The sequence below is a fragment of the Podarcis filfolensis genome (genome assembly GCF_964270895.1).
Source record: "Podarcis filfolensis genome assembly, chromosome: 5".
NCBI lineage: Eukaryota > Metazoa > Chordata > Lepidosauria > Squamata > Lacertidae > Podarcis > Podarcis filfolensis.
The window spans coordinates 92,533,785-92,555,481 of NC_139608.1; the positions used below are offsets into that span (position 1 = coordinate 92,533,785).

General features: G+C 46.4%; 2 protein-coding genes across 3 annotated transcripts in view; one reads left to right on the forward strand and one right to left on the reverse strand.

The window, feature by feature from the left end:
* SPON2 (spondin 2) overlaps nucleotides 1-21,697 on the forward strand; it is a 460,822-nt gene that overhangs the window by 115,072 nt on the left and 324,053 nt on the right. The gene's annotated exons all lie outside the window — the stretch shown is intronic.
* The window catches only part of FGFRL1 (fibroblast growth factor receptor like 1), a 169,642-nt gene that overhangs the window by 7,276 nt on the left and 140,669 nt on the right, over nucleotides 1-21,697 (reverse strand). For both annotated transcript variants that reach the window (XM_083615703.1, XM_083615702.1), the window contains exons 4-5: nucleotides 11,145-11,225; nucleotides 2,188-2,472 (exon numbers count right to left, since the gene is read on the reverse strand). In XM_083615703.1, the coding sequence (XP_083471829.1) occupies nucleotides 2,188-2,472; nucleotides 11,145-11,225 (366 nt within the window). The remainder of the gene's footprint in view (nucleotides 1-2,187; nucleotides 2,473-11,144; nucleotides 11,226-21,697) is intronic.

The following is a 21,697-nucleotide window of genomic DNA, read 5'->3' on the forward strand; positions in this document are numbered from 1 at the left end:
ATTATACTAACACGTTTGTGGCAGACACAAGCTGGAAAGAGTTAAATTTTGATAAGCAGGTGACAAGTGACCAGTAGCTTAGAGAGAAGGGTTAAGTGAGGAAATGGAGTAAATCCTGAACTACCCCTCAGCCTTCTGCCAAAATATTAAGAAACCCTTCAAACCTTTATCTGCCTAAGTCTGGCAACTTTCATTCTTAGCCTGCCAAAGCTCATGAAAACAAAGGATATATACATCTTTGGCTTGATAAAAGCCAAGATAAATGGGGGGCAGAAGAGAACTTGTTACAAGTGCTGCCTGGTTTTGATGAAGTAAAAATGCCGCCTCTGACATTAAGATGAGGCTTGATTCATTTCCATGTCTCTGCTCCCGGTTTTAATGTAAACACATGTTTTTATTGCCTCCACAGAGCTGCCTTTTTATCATTACCAGATGTCCAGCAGGTTTGTATACGCAACACAAAACAGAATCCTGCCACATGTGCTTTTCATTCACATTTTTACACAGAAAAAGAGTTATCATTGAGCAGATGATTCCCTTTGGATGTGGGAATTTCCACAGCAGAACTAATTTTATTATGCCAAAAACCAAGGGGTACAAATCAGATCTATTAAATCAGTGAGAGTGGTGGTGCTCACTTCAGTGGATGTGACTTGGACCTACATATTCTCGAAGCAGACAATATAATGGCGCTGCCATAAGGCCACATTGCGCATAGTACTGCAGGTTAGTAACTGTTATGTTCCATCCTAAGCAACACCTAGGAAAAGCACGTAGCAGATAGAAGATACCATGTGGCCCATTGGTTGTTGGACAGAACATCAGAGCTTTCCTCCTGCAGTCTCTCTTTTAGTATAATAATAATAGTCTTCTGAGTCAACATAGAGTAATGTTGTAACACCAGATCTTGATTTGGCACAGAAAACAAATGAGATGGAGGAGACAGTTCACAAAATCACAAGGGAAGGCAGTGATAGTGGCGACGTGGGAATGATCTAATCACCCACAAGCCTTACATTTTCAATAATTCAAGTGATGAGATTCTACCATTTTTCTTCAGTGACTTTTAGCTGCCCCAGTTATTAGCATTTCTGTCACTGAGCCCAAAGCACAAAGCACTGCCGATATGAAAAAGGAACGTTTTCCGGTGTTCCTTTACGTGATAAAAACGTCAACGCACAATTACCACCTCTTCAAATACTTTTCATTTTGACAAATTATAGCTTTCTGTTAGAGTGGATCTCTACCCATCAACTTTCCTGACAGCAGAGTATCCTTTTAGGGTTAGTATATCTGTTCCAAGAGTTCTGCTGCTAAGATTTTGTAATCGTTTTATGGGTCCAAAATCAGGAACAGTTCCAGGCATCTCAGGTCTTCCGAATTGCTTAGCCTCTTTTTACAAACTCGGCCCAATCAGATAGCTGTGAAAAGTTCTGATTAGCTTCGTTCTACATTTCCAGTCTATATCTGAGCCAATAAAACTTATCTCTTTGCACACACTACCTCTCTGCATGTTGTTGGGTCCACTACAGTATTTACATCACAAAGAGGTGTAGAGTTTGGGGACCATCACTGTATACGTTTCATTTCTGAGTCCTAAGCCTGGAAGCAAACCCATCTGATTTAAATGGGACTTACCGTATTTTTCGCTCTATAGGACGCACTTTTCCCCCTCCAAAAATTGAGGGGAAATGTGTGTGCGTCCTATGGAGCGAATGCAGGCTCCTTGGCTTCAGCGATAGCAATGCTAAGCCTCCGAAGGGCAGAGGGAGCGCTCCCTCCGCGCTCCAGAGGCTACGTGTTGCTTTCGCTGAAGCCTGGAGAGCGAGAGGCATCGGTGCTCACCAACCCCTCTCGCTCTCCTGGCTTCAGGGATAGCCGTGCGCAGCCCCTCCGGCGGGGAGAGGCTGCACGTGGCTATGGCTTCTTTAGAAGGCTAAAGAGGAAGCCAAAACAGCCAGCGGGATGGATCCCGCTGGCTGCCTTGGCTTGTGACATAGCTGCGTGCAACCCCTCCAGCAGGGAGAGGTTGCGCACATCCTGTACGCTGCTCTTTGGGGCTGGGGGGGGGGAATAAGATTATTTTTCTTGATTTCCCCCCCTAAAAACTGGGTGCGCCCTATGGTCCGGTGCGCCCTATGGAGCAAAAAATACGGTACATCCAGGTGTGGATGCTTCAGTACTTACGTATCACTTCAACTTTGTAGGTAGCGTTGATTTCCCCAATTCTGTTGAATACTCGACAGGTGTACTTCCCACTGTCCTCTGGCTTCAGGTTCTTCAAATTCAGCGTCCACTTCTTCCTTTTGTTCTCACCCATCACCTGCGGCATAAGCGGCTTGTTGTCTTTTAACCAGCTGATGTCCGGTCGAGGATTCCCGCTAGCCATGCATTTCAAGCGGACCGAACTCCCGACGGGTCGGGCGATCACTCTCCTCCTCATTTTGGCCGGCTGAGTGAACCGAGGGCGAGCTGCAAAGGCAAGAAAGGCATCAAGGGGGGGAAGAAAACTGCCAAAAAGGAATAATAATAATAATAATAATAATAATAATAATAATAATAATAATTTATTATTTATACCCTGCCCATCTGGCTGAGTTTCCCAAGCCACTCTGGGCGGCTCCCAATCAAGTGTTGAAAACAATACAGCGTTACATATTAAAAACTTCCCTGAACAGGGCTGCCTTAAGTTGTCTTCTGAATGTCAGGTAGTTGTTTATCTCTTTGACATCTGGTGGGAGGGCGTTCCACAGGGCGGGCGCCACTACCGAGAAGGCCCTCTGCCTGGTTCCCTGTAGCCTCACTTCTCGCAATGAGGGAACCGCCAGAAGGCACTCGGCGCTGGATCTCAGCGTCCGGGCTGAACGATGGGGGTGGAGACGCTCATTCAGGTATACAGGACCGAGGCCGTTTAGGGCTTTAAAGGTCAGCACCAACACTTTGAATCGTGCTCGGAAACGTACTGGGTATACAGTGAGTCAGAGGGTTATGCCCATGAGCAACGAAAGCCAAATCTATAAGACACTAAGCTACACAGGTGATGCAGAGTCCATCATCCAGTACAGCATCCTACAAACCTTACAGTTCTTTAGTGCTAACGTTTGGGAACCTTCCAAAACCATCAACACAAGGAAGAATCAGAAGCACACAGAATAGTATGAGATAGGTATTATTGTTATACATGTGCACATTGCATTTTACCAAGTTCCTGTTTATCGCAGCTTCTTTCTCCTAACAATTATTACAGTGGTACCTCGGGTTAAGTACTTAATTCGTTCTGGAGGTCTGTTCTTAACCTGAAACTGTTCTTAACCTGAAACACCACTTTAGCTAATGGGGCCTCCTGCTGCCGCCGCACCGCCACCGCACGATTTCTGTTCTCATCCTGAAGCAAAGTTCCTAACCTGAAGCACTATTTCTGGGTTAGCGGAGTCTGTAACCTGAAGCATATGTAACCCGAGGTACCACTGTACCAGGCTTCCCACCCACCTTGCTTTGAAAAACACTCAATTTGTCTGAGCTACCTCACAGAACCCTGTGTGTGTATGTGTGTGTGCGTGCGTGCGCGTGCACACACACACACAGAGATTGTATCAAAGCTTTTTCAAAGAAAGCTAATAAAAACCCATGGACCACACCTTTACCCTTTTCAAAAATCTATCTGTGATACTCCAGATCCATTTGAATCAGGGTTTAGGCCTGGTTTTGGTATGGGAAATTCCTTGATCACCCTGTATGATCATCTCTGTGTGGAGAGAGACAAGAACCATGTGCCCTTGTTAATTCTTCCTGATATCTAAGCAGCCTTCGATACCGTCGACCATGGCATTCTTCTGAAGTGATTGCCCAAGCTGGGTTGGGTGGCACCAATCCAGTTCTACTTGGGTTATTGTCTGAGGGTGGTGGCATGAGGTTTGTTTTTATCCCCCATGCTTTTTTAACACCTACATGAAACCATGAAACCATCTGTAGTTGGAGAGTAAGTTGTCAACAATACACTGATGATATAGAGCTCTTCTTTGCACCTGCCATCTTATAACATAAGTGCTCTTAAAATTAAACACTCTGAATGTACTAATTTTAATTACCAAGATACGTTGATATGTGTGCATTCTATAAAGGTAAAGGTAAAGGACCCCTGGACAGTTAAGTCCAGTCAAAGGCGATTATGAAGTGCAGCGCTCATCTCGCTTCAGGCCGAGGGACCCAGCGTTTGTCCACAGACAGCTTTCCAGGTCATGTGGCCAGCAGGGCTAAACCGCTTCTGGCACAACGGAACACCGTGACAGAAACCAGAGCGCACAGAAATGCCATTTACCTTCCCGCCACAGTGGTACCTATTTATCTACTTGCACTGGTGTGCTTTCGAACTGCTAGGTTGGCAGGAGCTGGGACAGAGCAACGGGAGCTCACTCCATCGCAGGGATTCGAACCACCAACCTACTGATAGGCAAGCACAAGAGGCTCAGTGGTTTAGACCACAGTGCCACCTGCTTCCCTACACATTGATACCTCACTGGATCACTTATTTTACAAAGATGGGCTGAAAAACTTCGAATGAAGAGATGAATAGATCTTTTTCTGATCGATAAAGCAATCCCTAGGTGTGTGCTACAGGGAAAGGTGGACAGTGCCAAGTGCATTCCCATAGGGGCTTCTGGCAATTCCAGCATGCAGCTGGGCAAATGTAATCTGCCTACATGCAGGGGACGGATTGGAGACAGATATGCCCTCCTCCCAGCCATTCTTCCTTATCTTCAGGCCAAACAACAAAACAGAGTGTGGCGGCTCCTCTTTCCCAACACACAACGTGGAAACGGAAAGGATACGCGTAGCTCTCACTATGTGAGCAGGATTTAAAGCACAGACTTTCCCTCATAACCTCATCTCCATTCCCCCTCCTGTTCAGCCTGTCCATCTATTCTCACACACTGACCTCATATTTCGGATACATCTGATGGGGGAATCCAGCTCAAACATCTCCCTTATGTACATTGTACCTCCAGGAACATTTTTAGCCAGAACAGCAAGTGTCCCCTTCTCTACCCCACCCTGACATTCTGGGTCTCGGCCACGTCAGGATATTTTATTTCAAACTCTTTCTTGTGCAGCACAGAAATGCTTTGCTCTCTGCTCATGGGCTTTCATGTGTAACCCAATGAACGGGAGTGACTCCGGCATTCAACGAGCTAGCAGACAGCTGGAGTGACAAGTGTGATATCCTAGCTCATTCTGTAGGGACTGGTGTGTAAATGTGTAGGTATTCCCCAGATCATCTCCCTGAAAGCGGGAGGCATCCCTTGCAGCGAAAACAATCACGCTCCATGGGAGCTTCAAAAGACAACGCCGTTTGTCAGCAGAGCTATTAGATGTCTGAGCAACACCACACCAACCAAACTAGAAGGTAAAAATCCCAGCCCTGCTAAAGCAACTGTTAAAGAAAAGGTCCTTAAGGAAAAAGAGGTCCAAACGGCTCACTCTCACGACTTACTCTCAGTCTAGCGCCATTCCTTTCACTTCTAGTCTATCAATCTACCTTGCCACACACGGGTGCCATTTTGAGGCATTTGCTCCTGCACCGATTCATTCAGATTTGCCATGTTACTTTTATTGCAATTGCTACTACAGTGGTACTTCAGGTTACATACGTTTCGGGTTACATACGCTTCAGGTTACAGACTCCGCTAACCCAGAAATAGTACCTCGGGTTAAGTACTTTGCTTCAGGATGAGAACAGAAATCGTGCTCCGGCGGCGCGGCGGCAGCGGGAGGCCCCATTAGCTAAAGTGGTGCTTCAGGTTAAGAACAGTTTCAGCTTAAGAACGGACCTCCGGAACGAATTAAGTACTTAACCCGAGGTAAAAGGTAAAGGTAAAGGTACCCCTGCCCGTTCGGGCCAGTCTTGCCAGACTCTAGGCTTGTGCGCTCATCTCACTTTATAGGCCGGGAGCCAGCGCTGTCCGCAGACACTTCCGGGTCACGTGGCCAGTGTGACAAGCTGCATCTGGCGAGCCAGCGCAGCACACGGAACACCGTTTACCTTCCCGCTGGTAAGTGGGCCCTATTTATCTACTTGCACTTAAGGGTGCTTTCGAACTGCTAGGTGGGCAGGAGCTGGGACCGAACGACGGGAGCGCACCCCGCCGCGGGGATTCGAACCGCCAACCATGCAATCGGCAAGTCCTAGGCGCTGAGGTTTTACCCACAGCGCCACCCGCGTCCCTAACCCAAGGTACCACTGTACAATTATCTGTATGCATTGTTGTGGTGTTTGCCCATTCTTTGGGGATACATTTGTATTGGGGGAGAGAAAGGGTTAATAGGTTGACCAATAAGAAAGCCCGGGGGCGGAGCCTACCTGATTTTGAGGCTCAGCCCAAAGGTTTTGACAGTTAGTTCAGTTGGTTCTTTTTTTGGGGGGGAAGAGATAGAGGAGTCAGAGTGAGTTAGAGACAGGGACAAGACTGAGAGGGATCAGAGTGACAGCGTTTCGAATATATTGTAAAACTTGTTTGTGTTTGAAATAAACTTTAATCTTCATTGTTAACCCGACCTGACTGAGACTCAATACTTCACTGGGGAAGCATTGGGTTTTTTAAACAAAATTGGTGTCAGTGGTGGGATAAAGTAGTGGTGTACAGGTCAACAGTCCGTGAAACGACCGGGGGCTCTGTAGGAACAGTGGTGTGTGTGTGTGTGTGTGTGTGTGTGTGTGTGTGTGTGTGTTTTAAGCCTTTGCACGTTCAGAGAAACACTAGAACATGCTTTTTTTTAAATGCAAATGCCTAATTGCAGTTGATGTATCTGGGTACACACTGATATTTTCGGCTAAGTAGCAATCTCAATACCCCCTGTTCACCACCAGGACTGTGGCACAAGGGGGAGGAACTAACTCTTTCCCATGTGTTGCATGTTGCAGACCCACTGAAAATGGCTCTGTCTGAAGCTGCTGTTGCTGTCAAAAGAAGCTCCCCTCCCGTGGCAAATAGCACAGAGAAAAAGGTTAGTCCCAGCCCCATATCCCTTGCCCCGATCCCAATCAGTGCTATTTAACAACAACAAATATACATTCTGGAGCCAAACTAAGCGACGCATGGAAATATTGTGGTTTGCCTAAAGCCACTCAGCAAGGTTCTTTCCTAAACAGAGATTTTAAGGTGGATTTCCAATGCCCAAACCCAACCATTTAGCCACTGAGTACACTGTCAAGGCAGCGTAGAAGCGGTGCCATTTCCCAACATTTCTGAGATGCTTAATCTACCCTCTAAAACTTTGGGAGAGCATCAGGAAAGATAGATTAGGAAGCAGGCTAAGTCAGCATGCCTTTCATGATTCTGTCCATGAGATCTATCTTGCTGAGTATGACTACAACCTACCAAACAACTCTGGGGTGCACAATTCTGAAACATTTCTAGGCTTAAAAGGTAAAGGGACCCGTGACCATTAGGTCCAGTCGTGACCGACTCTGGGGTTTTGGCGCTCATCTTGCTTTATTGGCTGAGGGAGCCGGCGTACAGCTTCCGGGTAATATGGCCAGCATGACTAAGCCGCTTCTGGCGAACCAGAGCAACGCACGGAAACGCCGTTTACCTTCCCGCCAGAGCGGTACCTATTTATCTACTTGCACTGGCGTGCTTTCGAACTGCTAGGTTGGCAGGAGCTGGGACCGAGCAACGGGAGCTCACCCCATCACAGGGATTCGAACCACCGACCTTCTGATCGGCCAGTCCTAGGCTCGGTGGTTTAACCCACAGCGCCATGTGCTTAAGTCTAATTAAAAAGGCAGTGATAGAGTTTACATGCATGACCTGGAAGTCAACTAGAAAGGGAAGAGATTGAAATTACCACATGTCTCACCAATATTTGCAGTCCCTAATGGGGTTTTTTTTTGGGGGGGGGGAGCTTGAGTCTACACTAGTTTATCCTGCATGCTTGTTCCTTATGTTACCTTCTTTCCTTCAAAGTAACTCTAAAAACCCAGGCTTTATGATAAAGCTACAATACAGTGGTACCTCGGGTTACATACGCTTCAGGTTGCACACGCTTCAGGTTACAGACTCCGCTAACCCAGAAATATTACCTCGGGTTAAGAACTTTGCTTCAGGATGAGAACAAAAATCGTGCAGCGGCGGCGCAGCGGCAGCAGGAGGCCCCATTAGCTAAAGTGGTGCTTCAGGTTAAGAACAGTTTCAGGTTAAGAACAGACCTCCAGAACGAATTAAGTTCTTAACCCGAGGTACCACTGTACAATGAAATCCCGAGAACAGGTAACTCTGAAAAAGCTAACTTTGCTGGCTTATTTAGTTTTGCCCCCAATATGTAATCCATGGTCTGTAGTTTGCCTCCTCCCATCCTCCCCTCATTTCTGCCCCAGGCATTTAGTTTAGTCAAGTTTAAGGTGCTGGTTTTAACCTTTAAAGCCCTTTACGGCCTAGGACCCTCGTACCTACGGGACCGCCTCTCCTGGTATGTCCCACAGAGGAACTTACGGTCTTCAAATAAAAACATCTTGAAGGTCCCAGGCCAAAGAGAGGCTAGGTTGGCCTCAACCAGAGCCAGGGCTATTTCGGCTGTGGCCCCAATCTGGTGGAACGCTCTGTAACAAGAGACTAGGGCCCTGCGGGACTTGACATCTTTCCGCAGGGCCTGCAAGACAGAGCTGTTCAACCAGGCCTTTGGCCAAGGCACAGTCTGACCCCATCTCTCCTTCTGTACTCCTCATAGAACTCTAGCCCAATGGTTGCCATTAATTTGATTCTGCATTGATTTTAGAATGTATTTCAATTAATTGACCGTGATTTTATGTAAACTGTGCTATTTTTACTGTTGCTAGCCGCTCTGAGCCTGGCTTTGGCTGGGGAGGGCGGGATATAAATAAAATATTAGTAGTAGTAGTAGTACTCATCTTGCTCACAACAATCAGAAAGGAAAGCAATACTTTTGGAGTGTGCTTGCTTTCTCTCTCTCTCTCTCTCTCTCTCTCTCTCTCTCTCTCTCTCTCTCTCTCAAATAGGTAAAGTGATTACCTGCCTCACCTAAGCTGCTCTCCATTTCTCTGTATGTTACACTGAAGCCAGATCAAACAGTTGTGAAATTTCTCCCCCAGAAAAAAATTGGAATGCAAATGGGGGTGGGGGAAAGAAAGGATGCCGAGTTAACAAAGGAGAAAGAAAGAAAGAAAGAAAGAAAGAAAGAAAGAAAGAAAGAAAGGCAATGAAAGGGGGAGTTATCTTTCTTTTCTGTAAACACCTGCTCCAAAACCTGTATAATTTGCTGAAGCTTTGCTAGCTAGACCAAAAGGGTCAAAGGATTTTTGTACAAAGCATCTTGTATTTCATGTTCTTTTTTTCACGTGTTCCACTACACAACCTTGGGAGTTTGCTTTGTAATCCAGAATGCGGCAGCCAGGCTGGTGGCTGGGAGTGGCTGCCAGGACCATATAGCACCGGAAGGGACGCGGGTGGCGCTGTGGGTAAAACCACAGAGCTTAGGACTTGCTGATCAGAAGGTCGGCAGTTCGAATCCCTGCGACGGGGTGAGCTCCCGTTGCTCGGTCCCTGCTCCTGCCAACCTCGCAGTTCGAAAGCACGTCAAAGTGCAAGTAGATAAATAGGTACCGCTCCGGCAGGAAGGTAAACGGCGTTTCTGTGCGCTGCTCTGGTTCGCCAGAAGCAGTTTAGTCATGCTGGCCACATGACTCGGAAGCTGTACGCCGGCTCCCTCGGCCAAAAAAGCGAGATGAGCGTCACAACCCCAGAGTCGGTCACGACTGGACCTAATACCTTTACCTTTAAAGGATCTTCACTGGCTCACAGTATGTTTCCGAGCACAAGTCAAAGTGTTGGTGCTGACCTAAATGGACTTGGCCCAGTGTACCTGAAGGAGCGTCTTCACCCCCATTGTTCAGCCCAGACCATGGGAAGCCAAATAATTTAAACAACTAAAAGATGCCGTGTGCTAACATGGTATGCCATATGTGTTTCCTGACTAGCTGTTAGATCCCTGTATATAAGCAAAATACTGTATTTCTCACTCTATAAGACGCACCAGACCACAAGATGCACCTAGTTTTTGGAGGAGGAAAACAAGAAAAAAAATATTCTGAATCTCAGAAGCCACAACAGCAAGAGGGATCGCTGCGCAGTGAAAGCAGCAATTCCTCTTGCTGTTCTGGCTTCTGTGATAGCTGTGCAGCCTGGATTTGCTCCATAAGACGCACACACATTTCCCTTTACTTTTTAGGAGGGGAAAAGTGAGTCTTATAGAGCAAAAAATACGGTATCTGACAAAAGCAAAGGATAACATTTAGAAACACAAAGTTGTGATTGTTTTTCTAGTTCAGAGTAGCATTATTACATTTTATTTCATTGGTGATTGCTCATGCCATGACTTGACTTTATAAAATCTGTTGTGCTATTTTAAAAACAAGTGTTTCTAAGAGAAAACAGACAGCAAACACAGATGTTACGTTGCGGAGCGTGTGGTGGTTCTTAGTTATCTGCAAAACCAGCTGGAGGATTTCCACTTTGCAATAGTGTCTCTCATATTTTTGTGTTGTTTTTTTGTGTGTGGAAAACTCATCTGTCAGTTTGAACCGTAGCAGGTATTGATTGCACACCAATTTAAACAATTACTCAGCTTAGGTAAATAGTCTTGATGTATTTGTCCCTCTGTGTTTACCTTACTACTGCAGTGCATCATGGGTTAGAAACTTCAAGGTTGTTTAAAGAGTCGATTAAACAAGACACAGAGGTGAACTGATGTTACAGGTTAAAGTGCCACAAAAATACAGATAGAAAGAAAGATCACCCTATTGCAACAATGCAGATATTTTGGCAAGAGTTTGAAATATGAGAATGCAGATTCTACCAAAAATACAAGGTGCGAGCATGATGCCGTTAAAATGGTCAGACATTGAAATGGCCACCCAAACTGTCAAAAGGAAGATTACCATCAGCTAATTATTTACAATAATAAATCTTAACTACCTAAAAAAATCAGTCGAAGTCTATTTGGCTGCAATATGTGTTTGTTCCACAGGAATAATATCTTGCCAGTGAAGTCCCTGTTAACTGGAACTGTGTTCCGTCTTCTTGTCCTCTAGCCATAACATAGCTAGTAAAATTGAATGTGTCTTTGCTTACCCCAGAGCTTTCCAGAATGATCTTCAGATTCACTATTGGGAACTTCGGGCGCTAGACTCTCTCTTCCTGAACTTGCATCATCTAGATTCAACGACAGGGAAAGGAGGAACAGTTTAAAACATCATAAAGCAGCATCTGAACTGGAACGCAGCTGTGCTTTTGCAGGAACTGAATTAAATGGCACATTCCAACACGCTGAATATGTTTTTGCTACCTGCTGCCAGTTCAGTTTCTTTCCTGTTTTTTTAGCTTTTCAGCTGGCTACTAACATGATGGGAGATTAATTAATGCTTCCATTAATAGCGAACCAAAGCCCTTTTGTTTATGTTTACCGACCGGCGTTCCCAAGGAGGAGATGGAACTGTTTTACACTCCTTGCAAATGATGGCATAAATCAAAATTATAGCTGAGGAGGCAACTGAGACTTCTGGGAACCGGCCATGTTGGAGGCAACATTTCACAGAATTCAGAAAAATCCAGGAAGTGAAAAACTGCTTTATTTATTTTGAAGCTTACATGGTGCCTTTCTATAAATCGGTGCTTATTTGGGCCAATGAAACTGTTTGGGAGACCAGCAGTGGGGAAAGCTGTGGTGAAGGAAAGCATCAGTGCTGAATGTTACTTTATTAAGGACAAAGCAGATGTTGTTGTGCTTATGAGTATTAGACAAGGTGTGGGGAGACCTCGCTTCGAATCCTTGCTCAGACATAACACTCTCTCGGTGACCCTTGGCCAATTCACCACCTACTTCACTGGTGGTTGGGAGGATAACATGGGGAACCATGTATGTTATCTTGAGCTCACCAGAAAAGTAATGTAATAAATTACTATCTGTCAGGGGCTCAGGAGCAGGAGCACAGAGAGAGAGGAAATGGAGAGCGAAGGGGAAGAATCCGAGGGCAGCGTAGGGGAGTATGACAGTGGCCCGAGAGATTCCATGAGCTTCTCCAGCGAATCAGAAGATTCCCAGAAGGGGGCGCCGATGGTCAGGGCAAGGGGGGTCCTAGGGGGAACGCACCAGAAACAAGGAGCCAGCGGGGAACCCCGAAGCAGCAGCGGGGGATCAGGACCAGTTTCCCCACCAGAGCATAGTGGGGGGGAAGAGTCACATGTGTCAGGGCCAGCGTCTCCTCCAGCGGGGAGAGAAGGTGAGTCAGGGCTGACCACGCCTCCAACGGAGGGGAGGTCAGTTGCAGCTAGCCTCCCCGAAGGGGGAAGCAGTGACAGCAGCAGTGAAACGGTCAGGAGGAGAGTTGCTGGCTGGGCGCGCGCGCCAAGTTCAAATGTACAGGCGCGGGGGACAGCAGGAGACCCGGATGGGGAACCAGCTCCTAAAGCCTGCCGGAGGGAGGGGGAAGGCTCAGGGGATTCAGCGTCAGAAGAGTCTAGAAAGGGCGAGACCCCAACGGACAGGCGGAACCAGAGGCGGAAAGAACAGAGGAAGAGGTGGAGTAAGGCTAGAGTCTTAAACTGGTGTATGGGGGGAGGAGACTCAGACGGAGCATCAGCGGTCTGAAAGTTGAGACGTAGAGCTGCACACTGTGGTTCTGGAAGTGAAACTGAACTTCAATAAAGACTTTCGTATTTAACAACGAAGTGGCGTTGGTCCTTTGTGAGCTGGGACCTTGGGCAGCTCTGACACTATCCTTATGCATAAAAGGAAGAAAGCACCACCCCATTGTTGCTGTCCCCCTGCTCTGTTCCGTCTTGGTAAGGGGGACGGCTGCTACTGTTGTGAAGCCATCTCTGTGGCACCAACACAGACATGCCGACTGCTCCTGAGCCTAGTGAGCTGACTAGGTAACTGGCGCCTCAGTCTACCCTTCTGTATGTCCCACGCAAGGGCAACTCTGACAAGACCTGCATCTTGTACTTTGTCCTTCTCGAATCAGGCTGCAGGGGAGGTTCTAAAAGGAAGAACAAGTAACCAGGTGCATCCCACACCAAAGAGACAATGGCCTAGTGTTCTTGAGGATGCTCTGGAAAACGCTCCACGTACATGCTCCCAACACAGAGAGCAGCAGAGTTCTGCCTACTTCACTTCTCAAAACTGGAAATTGCTTGCAGATTTTACCATTGCAAGTTTCTGCAACTCAAAAAGAAATTTATAAGGAACCATTCGGGGTATATTTGGAGCTATTTGTTACGGGTAGCTAGTAGCAAAGCAAACCGACATATGGCAATAATATGCTGGAAACGAGGATTTTGAAAACGCAGCGCCGAGCCCTGAAATCCTACAGGGGAAGACAGTGAAAAGATCCATTAAATGTCCACAGGACTTCCTTGCAGATTTTAAGCAGAGGTTTTGTCAATTAGAACTTAATCCTGCCCAGCTCTGTATAGCAAGGCTGGATTCCCCTCTTTTGTCTCCAGCCTCATGTTACAGTATGCCCACCAGAGTGCAGCCCCCTCCCGCCCCCAACTCCACTCATGCACACCAACTAATTGGCATTCTCAGCTGCACTTGACAGGCTGCCAAGCCTTTCATGTGAACCAAATTGCTGTGAATGCGCCAGATCCTTTGAAGATCGCTGCTCGTTATCCAGCCAAATCCTCAAGCTGTGGAGCTGCATGCAAGAATCAGGAAAGCTCTCCCCCAAAAATAAAAAGTTTGAAGGATGGGCGTGGGTGAATTAAAAATGCAGATAAGGTGAATATATTGAACAGAAGGGTTTCAGAAAACATCATGGCCAGCATTTGCTGGAGTGGGGGAGGGATTGTGCCAGAGGTGACTGCTGAAAGAAGGTGAACACTGTTGCTGTTGCTGCGTAAAAATAAAGAAATCTACAATCTAACTTTTATGCTCATTTATAGGGTGGATGGATTTAAATCATTGCAAGAAGGGAATGAAATCAATTTTGATTTTGCAGCACTGTATACGGACAATTACACATATTTATTGGTTACGGTAGCAACTGAAACATAATCAGTTTGCATGCAGTAGACTTTTGCACTACATAATTGGATCAGCTTAAAGACAAGGGAGCAGTTGTCAAATTCGTGGATTTATCTGTGCCTGTATGACAAGCAAGAAGACTTCCCCAGAATGTTTCAGAAGGTGCTCATAGTTATTGAGAAGTGTGGTGTTTCCCCATGAAAGTAAATTTCCACATTATTCTGTTAGTAGAGTTATCATAACAGATTCCTAGGAAAAGGAACTCAATGCAAATCTCAGTCAAGTAGTTTGGGGTTTTTAAATTGGAATAAATGATTGTGGAGGTGGGATCAGCAGATTGTTCTGATAAAATACAACACTGTGTTTCCTGGATCCTGCTTGTCAGCCTGGGAAGGAAAACTCTGATCCTAAACCTCTGCTGCCTTGCAGCTATACTCATTCAAGAGAAAGTCTTTGGGAGAAGAAGAGGCTAAAGAGTAAGCCCTGCACAAATCTGGAGTCCCTAAGGTGGTTAGATGGCTCCTTGTATGTCTCCTTCTAGAAACTTTTTCAGCCAAGCTGGTGTCAAACGCATCACTCTGCTTTCCTTGGGACCACATCAGCAAGGCCGAGAAGGGGGTGGTCTTGTCTTCTGGGCAGCCCAGGACCTCCATACACACTGCCCAGATCTGTGCCCCAGGGAGGTCACTTTGGTGCTGCTAAGACAGCAGTATGACTTCATCCCTGGAGGAGCACCCCATTGTCTCTCGGGACAGGCAGATGCCAGCAACAACAACCACCTGTGATGGCTTAGGTCTCATAGGAAAGCACAGTAAATACTGTGTGCACTGGGGCTAAATAATGAAGTGAATCATGGCGATTTGGAGTGAGTTTATCCTTATCCATGTCGAGCCATTAAGTCAACAAAGCACCCCGAGTTAGATCAAAGTTCCCACAAAGCTTGGTGTTGCTCTGTTTTTCTGTCCACGATCTCTTTATGTTTTTGTCTGTCTCTGTTTCTCTACTGTAGTTCCATGGGCTTTTTCAAGAAAACAAAGTAGACTCAGGAGGCTAGGCCTAGACAGCACAACAACTCGTCCTGGTACATACTGCCCCTATGAGGCAGTTATGGGGACTAAGGTCCCTACTTTCCCACAGCTGTCTTAAGTTTCCTCCTCCCCTGGGTCCTTCTCAAGCAATCTGAGACTATGCCGCCATGCCTGTCTTTGCCCCGCCCTCTTCATACCTCTGAGGGTTCTGGGAGACATGGGGGGAGGAGGGGAGCTGGTCACAGCAGGCGAGGGAGACCCCCCCCCCAGCTTCTTCACCAGCTTGATTCATCCCTGCCTCTTGCTCCCCCTGCTTTCCAGCCTCCACTTTTGCCTCTGCTTCTGCACTTCCCTCTGGCACAGACTCCCCCTGCTCACAAAACCAGGTTCCTTCTACAGCTTCCGACACCTCCTCCTCCCAGTCTTCTCCATCTTCTCCCTCTGACCATTCGTCGTCGTCCCACCACCAACCTCCGAGCTCTGAGCCTTCTTCCCTTGAGGGCTCCTCAGCTGCCGTCTCCCACCACTACTCGGAAGCCAGCCAGTCAATGACATCATGTGGAACGAGAGGCGGAGGAAGAGTGAGGCAAAGGCTAATATCTCCACATATTTGATACAAAACAACAACAAGGCCATTCCAAAGGAGCAGCTCTCTGCCATCAAGAGATCTAGTGTTGTTTAAAGTATTTCCCTAAACATTTTTAGTGGTCTTCCTTTCATGGGAAAAGTGTGTGGAATTAGGGTGCACCCTCCCTCAGTTTTTAAAATCTTTTTTTAAGGAAACATAGTAGGGAATTCCATGTCTATTACACATTGCGTGAAATAATGCCAATCGAGCTCACGACGACATCATTTTATAAAGCTGCCTCATGCTTTCCCCAAACATCATTCTTCCCATCTTCAGCCCACAAAGTTAAAGAGCTCTAAAACACATTAAGCCTCCTCTACTGGGCGAATACTCTGGCTTATTCTGAGCCACTTGAAGCCCTTCACAGTTTAAAGCAGCACAGTAAATCAGAAATTATGAGTCTTCATGCATGCATTTTCCAAACCACAGCTACTACCACTTTTTCCCAGGAGCTTGAAAAGATATGCATCTAATTAAACTTGCTGCCTATCCTTCACTCCCTTGCTATCAAACTGAATGTTCACTTGGATGTAAATGCAAATGTGCATTCTAATCCCTATCAAGATAAACACCTGGACAGGGCTGTCTTTAGCATATGCGCCGCCGGGGTGCAAAGACCCACCCAGCGCCCCCAAATTTAGTTTAGCTGTCCCCAGATTTTTTAGGGAGGGGGGTGAACTCACTGTTTGGCTCCCCCCCCCCAAAAGCTCAAGTTGTTCACTTTTGGGGGGGAGGAAAATCGCTCACCTGTAACAACGACGCAGCGGAAAAAACTGCTTTTGTTTCCTGACTCGTCAGGAATATTAGACGCTACTGAGTAGCAGAGCGAAGGAAGAGCGGGGAGAGGAGGACTTTCGCTCCATTGCTTTTCACTGCCGCCAATCGAGAGGGACCAGTATAGAGTAGGTATACATTTGGCGCCCCCCAGAATTTGGCGCCCAGGTGCACTGCACCCCTTGCGCCCCAGGGTAAAGATGGCCCTGCACCTGGATGCACACCCCAGTGTTCCATTGAAAGCAAAGTATCGCAGATAAGAAAGAATCTGTGCTTAAATATGCATTTAGATGCACATCTTGTTGGGTCCACAGAAAGCCCAACAATACAGACCAATCTAGCGAGTTATATGCATACAGAAGAAGGTGACTAGCCATGTGCAAAGCTCCTTAGATGGTTTTGGTGAGAAAGCTCTGGGTCTAGGAACTGGTAAGAGGCATACGAAAAGGGATGGGGAAAGGGGATATTACATGGTAGGAACAAAATGCACAACAGCAAACATTCACACTTGCATGTTTTCATTACTCATTTTGGCAGCTGGGATAATGGGATGTGTTTTCAGGGTGGTATCTCAAGAGATTCCACTGATGCCCTGATTGAAACTGATGCAATTGCCACACTTGTGACACCTAGATCCTAGAACTTGAAGAAAAACAAACAGATCAGATCAACCAATGTGAAGTGCTGCAATAACTTTGTGCTTAACATTTAGAAACCATGCTTGCAGAATTGGTTGTTTCCCTAATATTAAGTTAATTGAAGTGTTTGCTTGTTTTTGGTTTGAGGCTCACGTTACATTTTCTAGTGCACTCTCTGTAGTTGGTTTCTAGTTCTTCTGCCTTAGAATTTCATCAGTTTATTGCAAAACAAAGAATGGCAGATTTAGCTGCAAATGCAGACCTTACAGAAAGGCAAACCAGCTGTCCTTTCTGGCTAGCAACAAACTTTCCATAGCTTTAGTGGCAGTATAATGGAGGCACCAGCTTGTTCAGTGCTTCTTCTTTTTTGATATAGCTGAGAAGAGATTTTTCTCCCTTGAATTCCAAGTAGTCACAAAGAACCCTACTAGGAAAAGCAATAAAATTCTGCTAAACAGATAAATTTTGACTTCCACTGAAAATTAACAGGAGGAAAGCAAAGACTCCAGAATACCCCGAGGACAAAGCTTAATACGCCAGAATTAATATTACAAAATCGATATATCTTAGTTGAATCCCATGTGCAAATTAGAAGAGAAATGGGGGGGATTTGAGAGGACAGTAGAAATCCCTCTCCTTGTTGAAAGAATGTGTGTTGGGGAGGTGAGGGTCAACCAGATCCTTCTCCTTGCCCCAAATCCTCCTACAGCCATACTTTCTACGGAAAAGGCAGCAGATGAATTGCCTAGAATCATCTGATGGATTGCTTGGCTTGGTCTTAGAGCAACTGTGCTGATGTTATGTTTTGTTGTTGTTGTTGTTTAGTTGTTTAGTCGTGTCCGACTCTTTGTGAACCCCTGGAACAGAGCATGCCAGGCACTTCATTATCCAGCCATCTCGTCCTCTGTCATCCCCTTCTCCTTGTACCCTCAATGTTTCCCAACATCAGGGTCTTTTCCAGAGAGTCTTCTCTTCTCATGAGGTGGCCAAAGTATTGGAGCCTCAGCTTCACGATCTGTCCTTCCAGTGAGCACTCAGGGCTGATTTCCTTAAGAATGGAGAGGTTTGATCTTCTTGCAGTCCATGGGACTCTCAAGAGTCTCCTCCAGCACCATAATTCAAAAGCATCAATACTTTGGAGATCAGCCTTCTTTATGGTCCAGCTTTCACTTCCATACATCACTACGGGGAAAACCATAGCTTTTACTATACGGACCTTTGTTGTTATATACTGCACTTCATATGTGAACATCCTAGTCCATCCACATCTTAGACTTCAGCTAGCTAAGCATCTTCAACTGGCCTTGTATCCATAAGAAATCGATGTGTACTCATCTCTGGTGAGGGAGCAGAGTGGGCAAGCAGGTGGTTAACTTCTCCAGTAGTAGTGTATGGGCCAGGTGTCTAAAAATGGGGTGGTCATTACCATCTGAGATGAACAGATGATGTCGCCTTGGAGGAACATATTAAAATTATCAGTCTTGTTGGCCATCAATAAGGAGTAGCTTTAAGATGGTGCTGACATTTAGAGGTCTACATATTTGGAAGGCAGGATGCTGACTGGAGTAGCGCTATTGATTTACACCAGGAGTGCTACCTCAACAGAGATATGATTGATCAGTATCAGATAGCAGGCTTAATGAAGAAAAGGAGATCAATCTTGTAATGCCTTATGCCAGGCATCCTGAAACTTGGCCCTCCAGCTGTTTTGGGACTACAACTCCCATCATCCCTAGCTAACAGGACCAGCGGTCAGGGATGATGGGAATTGTAGTCCCAAAACAGCTGGAGGGCCGAGTTTGGGGGTGCCTGGCTTATGCAAATGGGCGGAGTGGCCTATATAGCTGCTGTTGTACAGATAGGGGAGCGCTGGTCTTCAGCAGCAGTAATGGTGTATTTGAGAGCAAGCCTTTACTTTCTCCCATATCAGCTAATGGCTGCCATTCTGGAGTGTCTGGAGGCGGTTGGAGGATGGATGGCGGCTAACAGATTGAGGTTGAATCCTGACAAGACAGAAGTACTGTTTTTGGGGGACAGGAGGCGGGCGGGTGTGGAGGACTCCCTGGTCCTGAATGGGGTAACTGTGCCCCTGAAGGACCAGGTGCGCAGCCTGGGAGTCATTTTGGACTCACAGCTGTCCATGGAGGCGCAGGTCAATTCTGTGTCCAGGGCAGCTGTTTATCAGCTCCATCTGGTACGCAGGATGAGACCCTACCTGCCCGCTGACTGTCTCGCCAGAGTGGTGCATGTTCTGGTTATCTCTCCCTTGGACTACTGCAATGCGCTCTGTGTGGGGCTACCTTTGAAGGTGACCCAGAAACTACAACTAATCCAGAATGCAGCAGCTAGACTGGTGACTGGCAGCGGCCGCCGAGACCACATAACACCGGTCTTGAAAGACCTACACTGGCTCCCAGTACGTTTCCGAGCACAATTCAAAGTGTGGGTGCTGACCTTTAAAGCCCTAAACGGCCTCAGTCCAGTATACCTGAAGGAGCATCTCCACCTCCATCGTTCTGCCCAGACACTGAGGTCCAACGCCGAGGGCCTTCTGGCGGTTCCCTCGCTGCGAGAAGCCAAGTTACAGGGAACCAGGCAGAGGGCCTTCTTGGTAGTGGCGACCTCCCTGTGGAACGCCCTCCCACCAGATGTCAAAGAGAAAAATAACTACCAAACTTTTAGAAGACATCTGAAGGCAGCCCTGTTTAGGGAAGCTTTTAATGCTTAATAGGTTGTTGTATATTAGTGTTTTGTTGGAAGCCGCCCAGAGTGGCTGGGGAAACTATTAATAAATTATTATTATTATTATTATTCACTCCTATGGGGAAAAGGAACACACTGCACTTAACAGTATTGCGGCTGGAGCAAAACCTACCCTTTACTGGCCCAGGCCCACTGACAGGGGTCCTGCAAGGAGATCTTACACAGATCTGACCATGGTGCACCCAGAAGCAAGGGTCTCTATAGGCTGTCCCTCCAAGATGCACAAGACCCTCCAAGTGTCCCTATTTTCCAGGGACAGTCCTGGATTTACGGAAGCCATCCCAGTTTCTGATTTGGACCTGGAATGCCCCGCTTATCCTTAGGATGTCCTTAGTTTCATCAGAGAAATGTTGGGAGGGTATGGAGTCATCTGACCCCAGAGCCATCTGAAGGCAGTCCTGTATAGGGAAGCTTTTAAATGTTTAATATTTTGTTATGTTTTTATATATGCTGGAAGTCACCCAGAATGGCTGGGGCAACCCAGTCAGATGGGCGGGGTATAAGTAGTAAAATGATGTTGTTGATGATGATGGAATAAGATGTTACTATTTGCATCGGAGAAATGTTGGGGGTATGCGTCATATTGACAGGTATTTTGCTAGCTGTTTTGAACAGTGAAAAACAACAGCACATATCTGAGTAAAATGTTTGGTTTTGGATAAATCTGAACAAAAAACATTTATAAGCTATTCCTGAGTGTGGAACAGAAAGATTTGTACTTGGCTTTCAGAAGATCTTTGCTTTAGACAGCAGTGAGCAACTTGGTTTAAGCTAGCAACAGATTCTGGTCAGGATTCGTTTATTCAGTTAAAAACACAACCCCTGCATTTCTCTGCAGTCCACATAGTAGTTCAGATTTGTAATGGGACAATGCCAGTCCCTGCAGTGACGGGCTTGTGGCTGGCTTTGGCGCTTTTGATGTCAGGGACCTTGAAAGCCCCATTTCACAGATGAACCAGCTTTGCATAAATAAACAAAGTGACCTTTGAACTAAAGCCTGAGACCTGAGCGCACTTCAAAGACCGTGTGTGTGTGTGTGTGTGTGTGTGTAGAATGAAGCAATCAGCAAGCATCATTAATGCAGCTGCTGGCTCAAAGCACAACTCCTAGGAATAGTGCAACTCTTTAAAAGAACAAGGGTTGTGAGCGAATAAAGAAGAGAACGAGAAAGGGTGGGCAAGGAATGAGAGGAGAGGGAAAGTGACGTAATCTGGTCAGGCTTGAAAAACCTTAATGAGGATTTCTCTCAGGAACAAATGAAAGATCTAGCACAACGCCACTTAGAAATTTGTTAAGAAACCTCAAAGCAAGGTCCAAATCATAGTTTGCTTCCTACTGCAATCATAGCAAGACAATCTTGAAACCTCTTTGCTTATGGTCAGTTTACATTAGCCTGACATACAAGGCCAAGATCTCTGGATCCCTTGGTGGGCCAATTAAGAATGGGCCTGCACTGAAGGATGTGGGTATCTTGTCAAGGTGTATTGTTTCATTATGCCCATGTTGCTGCCTACACACCTTGCCTTATTGTGCTCTCTCTGTGGCTTCATCTTGAACCCATTAATTTTTTGAACAATGGAACCACGTCTCTTTTAAGAAAAGGCTGTGCTGCAGAAAAGAACCCCCCTTAACAGCGTCCAGGTCAAGGGAAGTAACAGTGCAGTGGTACCTCTGGTTGTGAACGGGATCCGTTCCAGAGCCCCATTCATAACATGAGCAGAACGCAACCTGCGTCTGCACATGCACGGGTTGCAATTCGCTGCTTCTGCACATGAACGTGACATCATTTTGTGAGTCTGTGCATGCATGAGCGGCAAAACCTGGAA